Here is a 17,745-nt window from a genome sequence, read left to right as displayed (position 1 = left end):
TTATTTAAAGCAATAAAATCACAGTTATGACAAAATTGGGAAAGTCTCACATTACAGTATTTTGTCATCACTACTTACTATGAAATTCATTCCATCTGAAGTCCAGGAAAAAAGCACTACTTTCATCCGAGGTGCCTGAGGCCCAGCTCAGGAGTCATCTGGACTCTTGTCTCTTTTGTCACAAATCTCAGTGATTCTAACTGTAATATTTTTTGTAGGCTTTCTCTGTTAATCAACCTCATTGCCATTACTTTAGTTCAAGATCTAGTCACCCACCGCCAGGGTCATTGCAGGAACAAGCCCATCAGATTTACGTTCTTAAAAGAAACATAGTATTAGATGTCACTCTTCACCTTGTAATGTGTTAAGAGCTCCCTCTGCTGTCCTTCCCCCCACCCCCAAGCCCCCATCACTCACAGGATCAAGGCCAAACCAGCCCCTGCCTGACAGTTTCACCTTCACCTCCTAAGACCCACAGGACTGCACCCAATACTATGGTCACAGAAAACAACCCTACTCTCTCAAACACGACGTACTTTGTCCCTCTGTACACTGTTAGTGTGTGTTTAGAAATTAACAAAGGTCACTATCAAAATAGTAATGAGACATTAAAAAGATACATTTAGAACTTACCATATCACTAGATACTGCTAATTTTAAAATGTTCTAAAAAAGAAAGAAAGAAAAAGGAGCCACTGCTAAGTAAGTTGCTGAAGATCACCCATCATGTAGCTGACAAAGCCCAAACAAGAGCCCAGGTCTCTGGAGTCCCAGGCCAGTGCTACCCTCTGTCCCACACCTGCTCTCCTCTATCATTTTATATCCACGCAAAGCAGGAAGAGAAGCAAGGATACCTCTAAAATACTGTACACAATGGCATTAGTCATAATTGTGTTTCTAGATGAGCCATTCAAACAGGTACTCATTCATCGGTGCCCAACAATTTCCTACCAAAGAAAGTGCTCTCTAGGGTATAAGCCCTTGCCTTCAGCTCTACTAGACGAGGCAGTACAGAATTAACAGAGCTAAATGAGTGACCTCCATTAAGTAACACCTTACCATTTTGTTCACTGCTTTGACTCAAGAACTCTAGCCAGTCACTAGGAAAAGAGAATTCTAAAACTAGTACTGATATTTTTAAAAGTTTAACCTTAAAAACGATTAACAATAGCAAAAGAAAGAGCACAATCCTGCACAATCAAATTCAAAATAAATGTAGCTTCTTCCCAAATGGCCTGTAAAAAGATGCAAACCTCCTACTAAGCCACACAGAGTCAGCGTTATAGACAGTACCACGTTTCTCTCTTCGCTTCCCTCTGCACATGCAGGTAGAACATAAACTCGACTCTCTGCTTCTTTGAGGACACATTTCATGGCCTGGGCAAGGAGTCAGGGTAAGAGGGATCCCAACCAACTTAAAAAGGTAAGTCTGTACACAAGGCTATAATTAGAGAAATGTCATCAGCTTGATGGATTTATAATGAGCATTCCTTCCACAAAATAAGGAAAGCCATTTGATCTGGGGTTTCTTAAAGAGGAGGGTACCAAGAATTGCGAACTGAAAGTTTATTATATGTATGGTTGTGTAAGTCACTAAGGAAATTTATCTAAGGGTCAAAACTTTTAGAGGTTAAACAATGTTCTAACACATACAGGTCAAGTGCAGTTAAATCATATAGTGCTCCAAATTAGCTTTTTTACTGGGAATTTTATTCATTTAAATATTGCTTGTCACAGGACTTCTATAACAGCAATGACAGTTTTTGCAGCTTCCAGAAGCTCCTCACACAAAAAGTAGTACTAGATTCAAAAAACCACAACCCGTGCCCAATATTCACAAAGAAATCTGGTGATGGAGTACCCCCACAAACCCCAGGATGCCATCAGGTGGGGAGCACGTAACGGCACTAGGCCATGTGATGCCTGCAGCTCACAAGGCATCAGTGGATCTGAGAACAGAACCTGAGATGGTGAAGACATACACACTGGAGACTGCTGTGAACCAACGTGAAGAAAGTACACGAGGCGGGAAGGACTTTTACCCAATCCAACAGCAAGTCAGTGCAAGGAGCTGGGACTGGAGAGGAAGCAGTCTAGTTCTAGCTCAAGTTCCCCATAACTCTCACTAGGTAACCAGCACGTGTGCCTTCCAGGACAGGGCCCCACACTGAGTAGAAACTCCTGGGAAACAATTTAACATTGAGCACAACAGGAAGAATGGAGGTAAAGGAAGAGAAGGTCCAGATAAAAGTGGGAGAAGGGAACAGAGTAAGAAAATCTCAGAAAACAAGTGGCCTTAATGTTTAAACATCACATGAAAACAACTGAAGGTGGATCTGTGAGGTTGCAAAGCTATCGTGAACATCAATTCCTTTTAAAGCTAATGAAAACCTAACGTCACATAACACAACCAAGGCGAAATCTCATACACAGTTATCAGAAGAGAATCAGAAGCGGAGTAACACCTCTGACAACGCAACCACCCAAGAACAGGTGTGCCGAGAACGAGCCACAAGACACAGAGGCAAGATAGGAAAACGTGTAAAACGAATTCAAGGGCATGTGACGTCATGAAAGAACAACTAAATCAGAATCAGGAATATTCAGGATTAGAATGAAAACTCAGGGAAGAATTAGAAATAAAAGGAAAAAGATTTCAGAAATGAGTACGAAATTAAACAGAACATGAGCACAAATAAACCCAGCAAGTAACGGTCTAAGAAAACTGGAGAGGCAAAAGAAGAAAAAAGTTTTAATGAGGAAAAAAAAAGCCATGAAAAGAGAAAATGACAACTATTAGAGCCAGGCAATGAAGACCCAACAACCAGGTGAGACAGTCACTGAAAAAGGAAACTCAAACAAGGAAACAGGATACCAAGAAACGAATTTCTAAAAAGGCACTGAAGTAAAAAACCTGAAACTACATATTGAAAAAGGCATTTCCTGTCTAAAAGAAACCTCTTTATGTTTCAAGACAGAGACAGGTCAGACATAAAAGCATGAAAGAACGTGGGTCATGCAAACATTAAGCAAGAGGAACTGCAGAGGCTCCAGGCGAACACACAACGACCACGACACATTCACATCCCCACCGGGAAACACAGAGACAAGGAGCCAGCTGTGTTGTTTTAAATTTTCCAGTAGCCTCATTAAAAAGAAAACAGGTAAAACTAATTTTAGTAATGTTTTATTTAATGCGTCTTTCTCCTCTGCAGGACTTCCAGGGAAACATAATAACTTATCTCACCTGCACTGAAGGACTTAAAATGGTGTCACAATGCCATTTTTTTTTGCAAGGAACTGATAACATAATTAATTACTCCCCAGTAGCAAAGACCAGACCCGGGAGAAAGGATCAGTGCGATACGTCCTTGGATCCTGTTCCAGGTAAAACAAACCTGCACGGCTACAGGATTCAGGTAAAATTTAAGTTTCAACTGCCTAACAAGATTCTAGTTCCAGGTTTCCAGTTTTTAAAGATAGGGAAGTAGCTCACAGGAAGGCTGTACTTTCATCAACCGCAAGTCATTTTATTTCACAAAATTAATTTGCTTTTAAAAAATAAAATGTATCATAACTTTATCCAAAATATACTCCATCAGAAAGCGAAAGAAGAGGAAACTTCTTCAGTGCACGTGGCCACTTTCATCCCCCACATTTTAAATCCTTAACTTCCCAGCGCCACCACTGAAGAGGAACACCGTGTGAGCAGCCGTACAGAAGCACCTGTGATGTTAGTTGCTATTTCAGCTACAGAGAAGTAGCTGAAGTATTCCATCAACTCTCCTTTGCCTGTCCTCTCTGATTTGGCCCAATTAGGAGCACAAACTGAGGTGACAGAAGACAGCAGAGCTTACTGATGATCAGCAAAAACCCATGATTTTAGCTCCCTTAGGAAAACATCTTTTTCTAAGAAAGATCAAAAGTTTAAATTAAGACAAGCAAGTCACATCTATTGCTAAATTAAACTAAAGGCTATACCAAGTTACCTTATAGTAGCTTTTTCTGGGTTGTAACAGAAATCTACATCTATTTAGTTAGTGATTTTCTCCTAATGAAAGAAAATATGAAGAGCAGGAAAGTTTGTTCAAGACATTTTTAGAATCTGTAATTGACCCGAGAATCCTGTCACTTTTTTTTTTTTTTTTTTTGAATTGTCCAAGAGTTCAGGAAATTTTTATCCTGAAGGTGAGATCTGACTTTCGGAAAAAGTTGAATCACATCTCTAATTGTGACATACCACTTTTATTCTAAAGCAAACAATGAAAATGTTTTTTGAACTGCTGAGGTAACCAAAGAGGACTGAGCGTACAGTCAAAGAATCTCAAGAGTGGAAGAGACTTCAGCATCATCTAAACTACTCCCCATCTACCATCCAACGCCTGAATCCCAGCTACACATTTCCAGGTGGTCGGTGCAGCCTCTGCACAAACCTTCCAGTGAAGGTAAACTCACTGGTCTCTACGGCAATCAATCTCAGCTTTGCACAGTGTGAACTAGTGGGAAACACTGCCTTTCTGGTACCTACAGATTTTGCCTTGGAACTTCCACACACTAGCTTCACTTACACCCCCTCTGGCAGCTGTATCTGTGAAATTTTAAAAGCATATAGGAACATGGGGAGAAGGGGAGACAGAATGGTAAGCAACACAAACAACAAAAAAATTAAGAACAGACAGAATACAGAGGCACAGGAAAGAAAGCCAGTCTAGACAACCAGAAAGTTACTTAAATTTTAGGTCTGTCAAGTTGCAGGTAAACAGACATCTACTGATCTTAACATTTACAAATGCTATCCATTAATTATTGTGACTGTGGCCAAAATTTCCCACACTGAAACCTGTTTCCATATGAAACAGAGGTTTCACTGATGCCACTAAAGAGCAACGGCTAATTCTGATATCCTATTTCTCATTCCACTCAAGTGAGTAATGCTGTCTCACAAAAAAAAAAAAAAATTCATGCCTGGTCTTATCCATTTGTTCCCTTAACTTCTATCATTGCATTAAAGTTGCCTTTCTTTGCTTTATTGCAAAGCAAGTGTCACAAAGCAACAAGATTTTTAATTACTTCGTGAGAGTTACTGCATACACGAATAGGAGCAGATGATGGAAAGCCACGTCGAAATTCCAATGCCATGGAATCAACCTACCTGGCTAACTCCAGCCTCACAGAACACACTTGGGAAAATCACCAAATGCTGCATGCCAAGGATACCCCAAGTTTCTCACAGAATGTTAAACCCATGCGTACCCCAGGTCCCCAATAGACAAAAAGAACTGAAACTGTGAAAGTCTACATAAGTCACTACTGGAAAGAGAAGGGAAAACCATCTGCACAGAAAAATAACAGCTGAATCCATGCAAGGAACTGCGTTTCCCTGTGGAGAAAGAGAAAAGATCAAACGGGCTAAAGACAAAGCTGCGGAAAGTCTCCAGTCGGAGGGAAAAGCAGAAGAAACAGTAAGAAATACAGCGACTAAATAATGAGACAAAATGGAAGAGGGGGGACAGTCACTTGAGCCTCTCTTACAAAGAACAAGCTTCGGAAGACAGTGACTAGCGTCAGGGAGGCGGGGAGGCGGCAGGGGCGGAGGGGCGGGCGGGGGGCGGCCTCCCCAACCCAGCGGGACGGCGGGAGTCACCCTGAGCCGGGCGGGCACAAGTGAGGGAAAGAAATCAAACGGCAGGTGGAGACCTTGCTCAGGGAACTCAACTGCTAAAGGATGAGCTAGGCCCTAGGAGGCGGGCGCTGGCACACTGCGTCCTGAATAAACGCTCTCTGGCCGGACAGGCCAAGCAGTGGGTAAGGAGCGCGGCAGAGTCGGGAGCCTGCGGCGGGGCGGGAGGCCGTGGGAGCGGTTCATGGGAGAGGGGGTGAGGCAACATGTCTCACAGAAGAAGGAGTTTAAAGATGCCTCCACATGAATATACTTTTTATTTTTTTAATTAGGTGGAAAAGCAGGAAGGAAGGCTAAGAATGAAAATAAAGGCAGAGACACAAGCAAGGCCCAAGAGCAAGAGAAGAAGCTGGAAGTCAAAGCAGAAACAGGCAGAGGACGGGCAGTCGGTCGTGAAACGAGAGGGAAAAAAAGCTTCTGCTCTTTTGTTATAACAGTAAACAAAGACGCGAGGCCATCTGGGTTTAAAGGCCTTTCCTTCAAGTCCAAAGTTTAGTCAAAACTTACGTAAAAACAGCAAAGATATAAAGGGATGGAAGAAAAATGCCGACAAAATACTGAAGACAAGCTCACTATGCCTACAGAGACTGGGCAATCTCACACGCAAAGTATCCCAGGGTGTGTTTTATACATCAATGAATTTTAGTTGTATGGCCTTGGTGTTCCCCAAAATACTAAGTACCACACCAATAAATGACACAGTAGTAAACAGAGTCTGCAAGGGAAGATTACTGAAGATTTATAAATAAGTAGTTATCAAGATAAATACCAAATATATTTTATTTCCATGCAAACAAAATAAAAATAAGTCTTGGTAAATAAATTATTTTCTTTTAAAAGTAAGCAGACAGCACAGTGGTTGCCTCCAGTAGACATGACTAGAAATCAGCACAAGGAAGCTTTTAGAGTGATGGAAATGCTCTGTGTATCTTTATGAGTGTTGGTGGCAGTACAGTCAGCCCTCCGCACCCGGAGGCCCGTTTCCACGGACCCCACCATGTCAGGTAAAGGACCTAAGCATCCACGGATTTTGGTATCTGCGGGGGTCCTGGAATCAGTCCTCCATGGACACAGATGGACAACTGTACGGACACTGGCCACGGTACATAAAACTCACTTGCATCTGTACATTATTCACTCTGTAATTATATCACTTTTCAAGTTAAAAAGAAAAACAATGCCAAAGTATAAACAGAGTTGGAGTACAAGGAACACACCTAACATTACAGAAAACAGGAAATACTTCACTCTGAATAAGAGGCCATCTCAAGAGACAATGATGTGATCACCTACCTACTCATTTCAGAATACCTTACCAGCCAGTTCTACCAAAATGAAGTAATTACTTCTTGCAAATATTCTCAGAAAGAAATTCATTTATACTCTGTAATACCACACAATGGATCTATTTATTTCCCCAGTAGTACATTTAGCAACCCATTCCTCACAGCAGGTTTACTAGGAAGCTAAATCCTGAAGATCAGAAAGATATTCAGAGCGGCAACACGGAGGGCTTGATGTATTGAACGGACTAATCCTCCCAGTACCTGACAAGCCCACGTTACTGAGTGTTTAAAACGTGCCGGTCTGAAACTAACACAATACTGTAAATCAATGATACTTTATTAAAAGAAAAATGTGCTCATACTGTTGTCAATGCCTGCCCAATACTAACGTCTGTGCTCCTCCCAGCACCCTGTAAGAGAGGCGCTCCTACCATTCCCAGCTCACAGGTGAAGAAACTGAGGCAGCCTGGGCGCAGGCGTCCTGTCGGCATCAGCTGGGTGGTTATAACGGCCAGTCTGACTCCAGACACAACTGTCTTCATCACTGGACCTACTGCCTCTCTGGAACCATGTCTTTACATTTTCTCGGCTGAGATAAAGGTTGTCTCGACAGTGCGGAGCCCTGGGGTCTCACCCATTCCTTACTCACTTACCGCCCGGCAGTCCAAGATTGCGTCTTAAAGAACAGCTCTGGCTTTGCTTGTAAGTACTTACGAGGCCCCCATGAGAATACCAGATGGCTTAGGCTTCTCTGCTTTTTTTTTTCTTTAGAGTGAAACTTCACTGTCTACTCAATCGCAGTTTTGAGGGAATGCGTCCTAACCTCATTCTCCTCATGGCACACCTGGAGAGAAGACCCGTGGGGACAGGGCCACACAGGGCATTCCCTGGTGAGAAGTACCAACTGAAAGTCTTGCATTAAAAAATAACAACTCTGAATTAAAGAAGCTGACAGTTGGAACCACACAAGAAGTATTCAAATACAATTTCAAAGACTGTATATTACTTAATAATTGTTTTCAAAGCCCTTGCCTTTTTAATAATACAGTGTTCTTGCTGTGTACCTGTAACTTACCCCAAAGAAAACCAGTAAACTACAGCCCTCTGAGTGGGAAGTTCTGCTCTAAACTATTAGAAAAGAACAGCTGTCCACCTCAAGTAACCTGCTACTCAACCCCCTTCAACAGCCTAGTTGAGAAAAATAGTATTTCTGGAGAGTTTAATTGTCCAGGGATTTCACATTTTGTCCTTAGTTTGAAATGAACCATTAAAAAGGCAATACACTTTGTCCTGAATGTTTTGTACTTCCATACCCTTTACAAACACCGTGTTACATTTTCAAGCCACACTTCACATTGGCTGGAAGACAACATAAGAAATATCATGAAATTGGTCATCAGTTACCACAGAGATGTTATTAAGAACGCCGCCCTATATAAAATGTTCAAAAATATACATCTGCCTTGATGTAACAAGTAAATTTTTTCCTCAAGGATCTCAAGAATACATAAAGTTTCACATTTCCTTTTACACTCTAACCAGTAGAAAGCTCAAAAATTAATTTAAGACTAAATTAAATAAATTATGTCTGACTTTATAGCCTGAAGATCTCAATTCTATTTTCTTGAGTATTTTTGAGGTTTAACTTTTTTAATATTTAAATCTTTGCTACATCTAAAATTTATGTTGGCATAAATGTCTTCAGTATAGAAGTTCTACTTTCTTTAATCAAGTCAATGTCTCTTTTTTAATGACCATTCCCCTCCAGCATTCTATTCTATTCTGTCCACCCTTACCTCATTCCATCCATGCCAATGTTTGTTATTTGTGTTCTTTTACATTTGTGAGGTATGTATGTGTATCACTGAAGTTCAACTACATACATCTGTGTATTTACACTTCATGCTGACTAAAGTAATTTGAAAAGAGCATAAGACAAAGTAGTGTAATTTCACTGTGAATCATAAAATATAACCGAAGAGTTTTGTAGAATCTGTATCATTCCTTAATTGCTCGGTGGATTTCCCTAGAGAAGCCATCTAGTCCTGGAGCTTTTTGTTGTTACTGGAAGGTTTTCAATTACAGAATCTATTTCTTTAGTAGATACTGAGCTATTCAGGTTATCTTTTCTTTCTGGAAAGATCTCATTTGTGTCTCTTGAGGAAATGGTAAACTTATTAGCATAAAGGTGTTCATAATATTCCCTTATTCCTATTATCTGTAGTCACTTCTCTCATTCCTGATACTGGTCATTTGGGTTTTCTCTTTCTCTTAATCAGTTGGGCTTTTTTTACATTAGCAATTAACCTTAGGGACTAAAAAGTATGATTTTGAGAATTTAAGACTGTTACGATGGAAAAATGGCAACCCTTAAAATGACAAATTTACCTCTAACAAAGCTGAACCACTCGAAACAAGCCCCGATCAGCCACGAGAACGTTTGCTGTGAGGCCCCAAATGAGAACCAAGAACAGCTCCCAGGCGGGAGGCGTCTGTTCTCTACCTTGACCCGGGCGCCCTCTGCTGACAGCACAGCAAAACAGACCGCGGAACTAGACTGGCAAAGTTCGTCCGCATACGGGAAATGAATTCATTTTTCAAATAATTCAAAATCAACATTTTAGATAAGAATAGATTAAATACTGACTCTAATACAGAACCAAGGAGAAATAAGCATCTGTGAATCGACGACTGAAATAACACAAATTTTATATACAGCACGTGCCATGTTTCAATATACTACTTTCCAATGTTAATCCTTAGGTACAAGGATTCGAGGTTTTAAACTCATTTTAAATATTCTTAATAATTTCTTGGTGGGGAAGTGTTTACCTGGATCTGTTCTGGTGTCCATTGGTCTAGGTTGACGGACTTGACCCTGGATATGTGAACCCCAAGATTTCTATGGATTCCAGCACATCTGATGCAAATAAACACACCAATATTCCAGGAAGCCCATCGAGGACCTAATTAAGGAGAAGTAAAGAAAACCAAATATTAAAAACTAAAACAAATACTGTAACAGCACATAAGCAGCATTCTGGTTCTTTATACAATTATCAGAGGGTTATAGAATTTCCACTCAAACTGTCAAACAGCACAGCGGCAGCTGGCTAAGACGTGTGTTTTGGTTGTGCTGAAAGGTTATAAATCAACCTTCAGGAACCTTAATGAGTTTACTAATTTTGCTTTCCTAGGAGCTTCTTCCCCCCAAATCTGTCTAATTTAAAACAAATTTATGTCAAGTTTTTTCACTCAGCATATTTGAACCAGAAGTGGTAATATCCCACAGGAAAAAGTAAGTTTTTTTATCAAATGTGTAAGGTATCGCTTTTATCAAATGTGTAAGATTGCTAACAAATTAAAATCAAAGAGATTTTTTAAAATGAAGCACAGAAACTAGTGAGAAACAGACAACAAATCTGGTAGAAAATGGACAAAATGACGAACAGACAATTCACAGAAGAAATGTATGGCCAATAAACACACAAAAAACGTGCACACCCTCACTGGCAATTAGGGGCAAATGCCCTGTAAAACTACAGCAACCTTCACTTTGCATTCAACACACTGGGAAAAAAATTTGAATGGATTAATACTAAGTATAGGATGAGAAACAAGGACAGCCTCAAGAAGCCCCGTATCAACACTCATCTCAAATATAAGTCTCAAATATAACCCTGAGACGAGGAAAAGCTACAGATGAACTGAAGTGTGCTATAAAACGTTAGTTCTTAGGGTCACGGTCAAAAACTCCTGAAAGACACTACAGAGAAACTCACCATTTCTAAGTGCACATCTAACAAGCCTCAGCCCCACTACTCTTCATACCTTTGAATGCACCACCTCTGATACCTTTAAGTTTCCTTATGATTATCTTCATATACTGCCTGTCTCGTTACAGTAAAAATGCAAAAATAAAACATCTGCAAGTTATGTCAAATACTCAGAAGCTTACACATAACTGATTTCTAGAAATCACCTGATTATGAAAAAATATGTATAGTAAGAGATATCAATGAAAACCAAGCTTTTTGAAAAATGGAGGCTTCTGTTTGGGTACATACTTTTTTATCTAAAGGTAAGAGTTAATCTACAAAATAACACTGAAACCAGTAATTACAATGTAGTGAGCCTGAACACATCCCCCCAAATCCCTTAGGAGGTAGGTTATACAGTTACAATTTATGCCAAAATATCCTTTTAAATTTGAGAAATGACACCTATAAATTGACAGCCATCTGGGACGGACTCTATTTAAACATGGGATCGTTAACAGTGTCATAGTGAATTTGGGCCAAAGCCCTATACCATGCATGTACTCTGCCACCTGTGGGCTGCAGAAATGACACTGGACTAGTTCCCAACTGAGCAGCGAGGTTCTCACCTGCTACAGTGGAGTCAGAACGGCTGCCCTCAATACTCAGGTGAGACTTGCATGGAGAAGAATTTGGAAGTTTTAAAGCACTACTTAAGTGCAAGTTATTGTCATGTTCAGAAATTTTGAAAATCAAAATGCAATACTTTTCTTTCTCTAGAGACGTTCCTACACTGGTCTGTAAAACAACTGTATCTTAACTTTCCTCAAAAGTAACTCCCAAAAGGACAGTGGGTCTAGAGCACGATGAGAAAACAAAAAGACTTTCAATGCACTCCAGGTGTGGCTTCATTTTTGTTCTTGAAATAGAATGAGTCCCCTCTAGACCCTCAGCCAAATAGAAATGGAGACTTCTCTACAGCATAATTTTCCTGATGCAGCAAAGACTATGACTGACTGAATAATTAGGAGGCACCATTTGCAGAACGGGAGAGGGATTGTCCACACAGGTAGGTACAAGCTGCAGCACGCAACTCAGTGGTGCATTTTTATAATAATCAACGATCATAAAGGGATTAAAATATATAAAAGCATTGTATAAGAATAATGCTAGCAGCAATAGGAAAAAAAAGGCCATGTTACTATTGAGCAAAAGCTAGATATAATTGTTAACTGATGTTTAGGTCTTACCAATTTAAGGCTATAAAAAACTATTTTATTGATTCCTGCAAGGAAAAAGAAAAAAGAAAACTGCTATCACTTACAGGGAAACTTCAGCCCCAACTACCTTTTACCAACTAAAATAATAATGTAATTTTGTCAATGCATCTTTCTTTGCAACATAGCTGTTGTAATTGAACAATACAGTTAGGAACTCCCAAAAATAGACTTTCAAAAGCCCAACCAAAATGCCAAATGGGTTATCCATTCTATAAAGTAGCACTGTAAGTTGACCTAACATTGCCTTGACAAAATTGTAGTTGTTAAACATGGTAGTCATCCAATTTTCAGTGGGAGAGCCTCATTTTCATTCACCAAACTATTCAGAGTACTCACCGATTCTGTGCCAAGCAAATGCTTTAAAACACCATGGTTACAATGATAAAAAGCTAAATTCCCAGATTCAGTAGGCCAAGTCAAGTATAAATAGATATAGCCATTTAAAAAACAATTTGGGGAAATCTAGTAAAGTTCTAGATGAATAAATCTTTTCACCTGACAACCCATACACACACGTAGGTTTATTAATTTATACATGTACTACAGCATATTGATGTATACACACACACACATACAACAAACTCCACAGCAGAATTTTAAACAGCAGGTTAGAACTCATTAATTCAACCTCAACAAGTATTTATTTTTACAGGGAAAAAAGATATCAATGCATCACACAAAGGATAAATATTTTATTAAACTTTTTCTAAAAAATCAGCAACATACATATATGTATACAGACACACATACACACAAAAATCAAGTCATGCTATAAAATGTTTCTCTGGATCACAGTCCACTAAGGCTGAAAAACACTACAAAGACACTCACACATATATACAAGAAGCAGTGTGACTAGAATATTTACAGCAGCGTGCTTTCTAAAAAGACTGGAAACAACTTAAATGTTCACAGTATGATTATCTCACCAGACATTGAAATATTACACACCAGTGAAAACGAATAAACTGCATGTGTCAACATGGATGAACACTAAATACAGTCATCAATGTCAGCACAATGTGATATAGGTAAGAGGCAAGGGGTACCCTAACTGCAGAGACCAAGTCTGCTGGAAGGCACACACGTCTCAGAGGAGGCAAAGCTTGAGCGGAAGTCCCAAGGCTGACAAGTAGGCAACCAGCATAGAATAGGCCAAGACACACTGCTGGCAAAGGCTCAATGAGGTGAGCGATGGTGGGGGCTCTGGTATGGCTGAAGGGCAGAGCATGAGAGAAACTGGGAGATTTTCAGGGAGGACAGACGAGGCCATGTAATGAAAAGCGTCACTCGCTGGCTAGGACCCTGGCCCCACAGAAAAGGCGATACTGCCTCTTCCAAGTTCATCACTGCACTCCCACGCACACATGCCTTGCTTCTTCTGCGCCAGATGCTCCATCCAGGCCTTGGGGTGCCCAGCTGACTCTGCCCCGTGGGCCTCAGGGCACATGCTGCCTACCCAGAGAGGGCATTGGGACCTCTCTGGCTAGACCTCCCTCCCCACCCCACCCCCACCCCCGCTATTCTCCATCCTTTGTAACTCTTACAACAATCTGCTCTGACATCTACATAAAAATCCAAGGTAAACAAACACAAGAAGATAAACAGCTGGAGGGTTTAATTATTTTAGCAGCTAAGTCTCAAACTAAATAAAGTTAAAGAAATGCACAGTCAGCTCCAGATCGGCGCCTCTCAAACTCTGATGTGCGAGCACCTCCCTGGGGACACTGTGAAATGCGGATTCTAATTGGGTAGCCCCAGACGGTGCCTGAGACTCCGCCATCCCAACCAGCAACCCTGGCTGCCCATGCTGCTTTCCACAGACCACACTTAAGAGCAGCAAGATTCTTGATCATTCTCTGTACAAAAGGTCTCAGAGAGAAAACAGTCCTTGCTGCAGAGAGCATCCATCTTCATTTGCCTATGTGGGTTACATCCTTTTCCTCTTCTCCTTTTATGCTTCCGTTGTCTCAAATTATTCCTTTTTGTGTTGTGATTTTTTTTGCCAAATCGAAGTTCCTATAGTTGGTTTTGGGGGTTTTGTTTTGTTTTTTTAATGCTTTCTTTCCTTTTAACCTTTATGATATAAGTGCTTAACAACCTATTCTGACAGAGTTGTAATTTTCTGATTCTATTTATCACTTTACTCAAAGTTTTGTGTGCTTTTGCCCTTTCATTGAAGAGCTCCTTCCAACACTTCTTGTAAGGCAGGTCTACTGGTGATGACCTTCCTCAGCTTTGTCTAAGAAAGCCTTTATTTCTCCTTCGGATCTGAAGGGTAATTTGGCTGGATAGCATATTCTTGGCTGACAGTTTTATTTTTCAGCATTTTGAGAATGTCATTCCACTCCCTCCTGGCCTCTGGAGTCTCTGCTGAGAAATCTACTAATAGTCTAATTGGGGTTCCTTTGTAGGTTACCATCCATTTTTTTCTTGGCTGCCTTTAAAATTCTTTGTCGTTGACTTTTCAGTTTTAAAATAATGTGTCCTAGAGAAGGTCTTTCTGCGATGTGGTAACTAGATGTTCTCTTCACTTCACGGACTTGTACAATTCTGTTCCTTTTCAGGTCTGGGAAGTTCTCAGCTACTGTTTCTTTAAATAAACTCTCTGCTCTCCTCTTTCTTCTCCTTTTGGGAAACCTATTTTCGTAACGTTGCCCTTCCGAAAAGAGTTGGATAATTCTTGTGAAATCTGTTCATTTTTAAGAACTTAGTTCTCTTTTCTCTTTTACCTGTATCATTTCTATTTTGCTATCTTTGAGTTCACAAATTCTCTCTTTCATACAGTCTGCTCTATTTGCAGCGCCTTCAAATGCATTCTTCATCTCCTTTACTGAGTCCTTCAGCTCCAGAATTTGGTTCCTTTTCAGAGTCTCACGCTCCTCCGTAAGGTATTCCTTCCCCTCACTAATTTTATCCCTGAGCTCACGGAAGCGCCTTTCTGGGTTTTCTCCGGCCCGCCGAGTTCCTCCACGACAGCGCCCATGCATTCTCTATCAGTCAGAGGCTGCACGAGTTCGTGACTTTAAGTGTGGTTTCTGGAGACTGTCATTTTCTCCCGACAACGACGAGCCGTGTTACCGAGGTTCCTCTCGGAACTGTCAGTGCATCTGAAGGAGTGAACACCTGCTTCCAGCAGGTGGCGCCGCAACACCAGTTCCCGGTTCCCGAGGGTCACCAGTTCCCGGTTCCCGAGGGTCCGCACTTCCCACCCCACCGCCTAGTGCCCTCGCCGCTGCGCTCACTCCTCCAGGGTCGCTGCTGTCACTGGGTGACCACCTGGGACCCGGGAGAGCGGCGCCTCCTCTGGTTCGGGGTCTCCTGGGCGGCCAGCTCTGCTGCCTTGGGGAGGAGAGGGGAGCTAGGGGAGCCAGGGTCGCGGACACCGCCTTCCCTGCTGTACCCGGTCCTCCATCCGGCTGGGAGTCCAGGGCCGTCAGGTGTACAGATGGGTGGGGCTCTCGCGCGTCCTGGGGTGCTGGGCAGAGGAACCCACGTTGAGTTACGGAGTTTCACTGCTGGTGGGTGGAGGGGGAGAAGCACAGGGAGGTCTCACGCTGCCATGATGCTGACATCACCCCCCGCCCCGTTCTAGATTATACTGACAAAGCCTTCAAGTATTCAGCATACTTTATTCTTATTGAGTATGTGACTTAAACTGAAAATTGATTTCAACAAACTAAGAATTAAATCAGCTGAGGGAAAAAAAAGTCCACGTTTATCTAGAATTCAAACATGGGTAATTTTAAGTATCACCATCTCATTAAACACAACACAAATAAGCTAATATCAACAAAGTAATACTAGTCAGCTCATAATCACAACCACACTAAAGCAAAGCTCTAGGAACAGAAGGTATTATCTGGTCTCACTAATGTCACCACCTTGACTCATCCATCATTGGTGAACACTTAGGGAACACTAACAATCTAAACACGCTCTGTTACAAGACTGATAAATGTAGCCACAATAAGAATGGAAATGAACACGTGTGAGAACCACCAGCAAGAACTGACAAGCCGTACTGACTGGGAGACGCAGGGACAACGGAGAAGGGAGGACCAAAGATGTCTGTGAGTTCTGCTTTAAATCTGGGATTGAAAGCATCAAAGCCCTTGTACAGTCAGAAAGCTCTGCAGAAAATCTGTTGAGTGCTTTAAATAACAGTGACACACTGAGATGAAAATGTCCAGCAAGCAGTTAGGAATTACAAGACTAAAGTTCAAACTGGAGACATATATGAGGATCTTCTTCAAGATGACAGTTGCGGCCTCAAGAACAAAAAGCAAAAAAAGGCAGACTATTGAGTCTCACAGAGAAAATGAAAAGCAGTGCAAAATAAGAGAAGGCCAGAGTTTTAAAGAAAAGATGGTCAACAGTGTCAAAAATTTCAGAGAAGTCAAGAAGAACGAAGCTAGGACAGCACATCTGGACACACGGGTAACTCACAGAGGTCAGGCAGAGAAGAGGGAGGGAGGGAATTCAATCACTCTGAAGTCCATCACCAGGTTAGGGGGAGGAAGGGGAGGAGAGAGGGGCTTTACCCATTCTGAATTCTATTACCCAGTTAAACTTTCACCATTTCAGTCTCCAAATCCAAACCTTTAACACATCTATAATCTTGATCCTTCTTAAGTCAACTTCATTTTGGACTACTCCAGTGGACACACTCGGGGAGACAATCGGTTACTAAGAAGTCAGAACAAGGCTCATTGCTTTCCCTTGAATATAACTCAGTTGTCCAGTCTTGAAACTTTCCTGAACACTGTTTCCCTTGCCTAGAATGTTCAGCCCGTGATATACAAGTCCTGCCTCATCTTTAAGGCCTAACTCGAGTCCCGTACCTCCATAAAGCCTTTCCATAGGACTTCATGCCTTCGTTCTCCTTTGCTTTACAGGAGCTGTCTGCAGCCCACAACAGCTTGTCTCACAGAATATGCCACAACAGGGACCTGTTATTTTTCGATCTAATAGTCATGTCTACAAAGGTAAATGGTAAAGCTTCCACCGGGAAGGCCCTATATGGCCCACGTCACCCACAGTAAGGGAACAGGTCTAGATAAGGGAACAGGCAACAAAAGAAAAAAATCAGCTAAGTCTGATGACTTAGTCAAACACACAGGTTCTTTGATACCTGAAGCAATCTATCTATTCATTTAAAAATAGAAACAAAAAAGTGTGACAATAAATATATGTATGTTCATGTATAACTGAAAACTTGTGCTCTACTCTAGAATTTGACCAAACATTGTAAAATGACTATAACTCAATAAAAAAGTTTTTTAAAAAAATTAGTCTATAAAAAAAAATAGAAACAAAAGCAAAAAACATCAGGCAGAAACTGTTCTTTCTAATACGCATTTGCCATCCTTCCTTTCAATAAGAAAAGCCCCAAAGTTTTAGCTAGAAATGTGGCTACTCGGATAGAAACTACATTTCTCAGCCTCCCCTGCAGCGAAGCGTGGCCACGTGACCAATTCTAACCAATGGAAGGTGAGCTAAAATTACGTGTTCTGCCATTAACCATACCGAGCATGCATTTCCCTGGCCTCTTTCCCTCCCCATGAGCTGAGAAGATGAGAAGACATGAACGTGCTACCTTGGATCTGAAAGCCTCATGTTGAAGAGGGCAGAGCTACTCTATCCACAGTGGATGGTTCATCTGCAGACTACTGAGAAGGAGAAATAAACTTCCATCCTGCTTAAGCCACAGTACTTCCAGGTCTTTTTGTTACAGTAGC

At 41.3% G+C, this 17,745-nt stretch overlaps 1 protein-coding gene across 6 annotated transcripts in view; it reads right to left on the bottom strand.

The window, feature by feature from the left end:
* Positions 1-17,745, bottom strand: part of SMAP1 (small ArfGAP 1) — a 176,340-nt gene that overhangs the window by 70,981 nt on the left and 87,614 nt on the right. For all 6 annotated transcript variants that reach the window (XM_074368757.1, XM_074368756.1, XM_074368758.1 and 3 more), the window contains one exon: positions 9,799-9,932. In XM_074368757.1, coding sequence (XP_074224858.1) covers positions 9,799-9,932 — 134 coding nt within the window. The remainder of the gene's footprint in view (positions 1-9,798; positions 9,933-17,745) is intronic.

Source organism: Camelus bactrianus, chromosome 8, assembly GCF_048773025.1.
Source record: "Camelus bactrianus isolate YW-2024 breed Bactrian camel chromosome 8, ASM4877302v1, whole genome shotgun sequence".
Classification (NCBI taxonomy): Eukaryota; Metazoa; Chordata; class Mammalia; order Artiodactyla; family Camelidae; genus Camelus; species Camelus bactrianus.
Note: the sequence above shows the minus strand (reverse complement) of the source record. Positions and strands in the feature narration are given on the sequence as shown.